Below are 1,063 nucleotides of genomic sequence, written 5' to 3'. Positions count from 1 at the left end.
GGCAGAGATTTTATACATATATAAAATCACTACCTTGGCAATTGGAATAGGCACAAAATTAGAGCATTTCTAACCCTGCATGGGTCACAAGGTAAAAACCCAAAACAAAAAATTGGAGCACAGAAGCAGCAATCTCCCAGGGCAGATGTACTTGAGCTGAATGTGGCCACAGAAGGGAAGTGGGAAAACAAAGGTGAAAACTCATAGGAGCTTTCCTTGGCCAAAAGGATTTTCAAGTTAAACAGTAACCCCCACCCCCACCCCTCTGCCCAACCCTGATCCCCATTCACATGCTCAGGCCCCATGCCCCTCACTCCAGAATTGATGATGACTACTCAGCTAGTTTTCCATTCATAGCAGTGGAGGAGCAGCTGGTGGGGAGAGAGGCACCTTGCTCAGCCTTCTCCTTTGACAGGTCAAGGCGGGAAGCCCCATAGTGAATGGGCTGAGGCTCTGGGGGCTCAGGCCGGATCCTGGGCAGCTGAGGGATGCCATGAGTAATGCCCACAGGCTTGGCCTGGGGCACAGGGCTGGGGCTGAAGCCTCCAGAAATGGAGGAACAACTGGGCTCATCAACAGGCAGCAGCACATCTTGAGGCCTGGCCCTCACACTCTGGGAGGCCTTTGGCTGGAGGTTATAACAAGGGCCCATGGGCAGGGGTAGGTGCGAAGGCCGAGCAAGCTGAGACTTGGATTCCCCAGGTGCTCTTGGCTCTGGCCCTGATACTGAGAGCAACATTGACATGGTGAAAGGAGATATGCAACAGACTGCCTGCCCAAATGGATGGCTAGAAGGCCCATCCAACTGGCTAGGACTTATCCAGGCATGGCCAGGCCCCACTGGGAGAGGACAGGGAGCCCAGGCAGGCCAGTCGTAGGTTACTGGAGGTTCAGTATAGAGAGATAGGGGACTGTCTCGGCCCCATTCTTCCTCCTCCTCTTCTTCTTCTGAATCTTCTTGCTGGGCCTGAAGCTCATCAGACTCCATATAGCCTTGGGTCAGGTGAGAATTGGAGAGCTCCAGCTCCAGGGTCTCAGCAGTGTCAAGGGAGCGGCTCCCCCC

General features: G+C 54.1%; 1 protein-coding gene across 1 annotated transcript in view; it reads right to left on the bottom strand.

Moving 5' to 3' along the window:
• Positions 1-1,063, bottom strand: part of AMER1 (APC membrane recruitment protein 1) — a gene marked incomplete at its 3' end in the record, with an annotated part of 3,615 nt that overhangs the window by 1,207 nt on the left and 1,345 nt on the right. Inside the window, exon 2 of the mRNA XM_010847868.1 lies at positions 401-726. Within this exon, the coding sequence (XP_010846170.1) occupies positions 401-726 (326 nt within the window). The remainder of the gene's footprint in view (positions 1-400; positions 727-1,063) is intronic.

The sequence above is a fragment of the Bison bison genome, unplaced genomic scaffold (assembly GCF_000754665.1).
Source record: "Bison bison bison isolate TAMUID 2011002044 unplaced genomic scaffold, Bison_UMD1.0 scf7180017849821, whole genome shotgun sequence".
Taxonomy (NCBI): Eukaryota; Metazoa; Chordata; class Mammalia; order Artiodactyla; family Bovidae; genus Bison; species Bison bison.
This window is presented reverse-complemented; position numbering and strand designations above follow the sequence as displayed.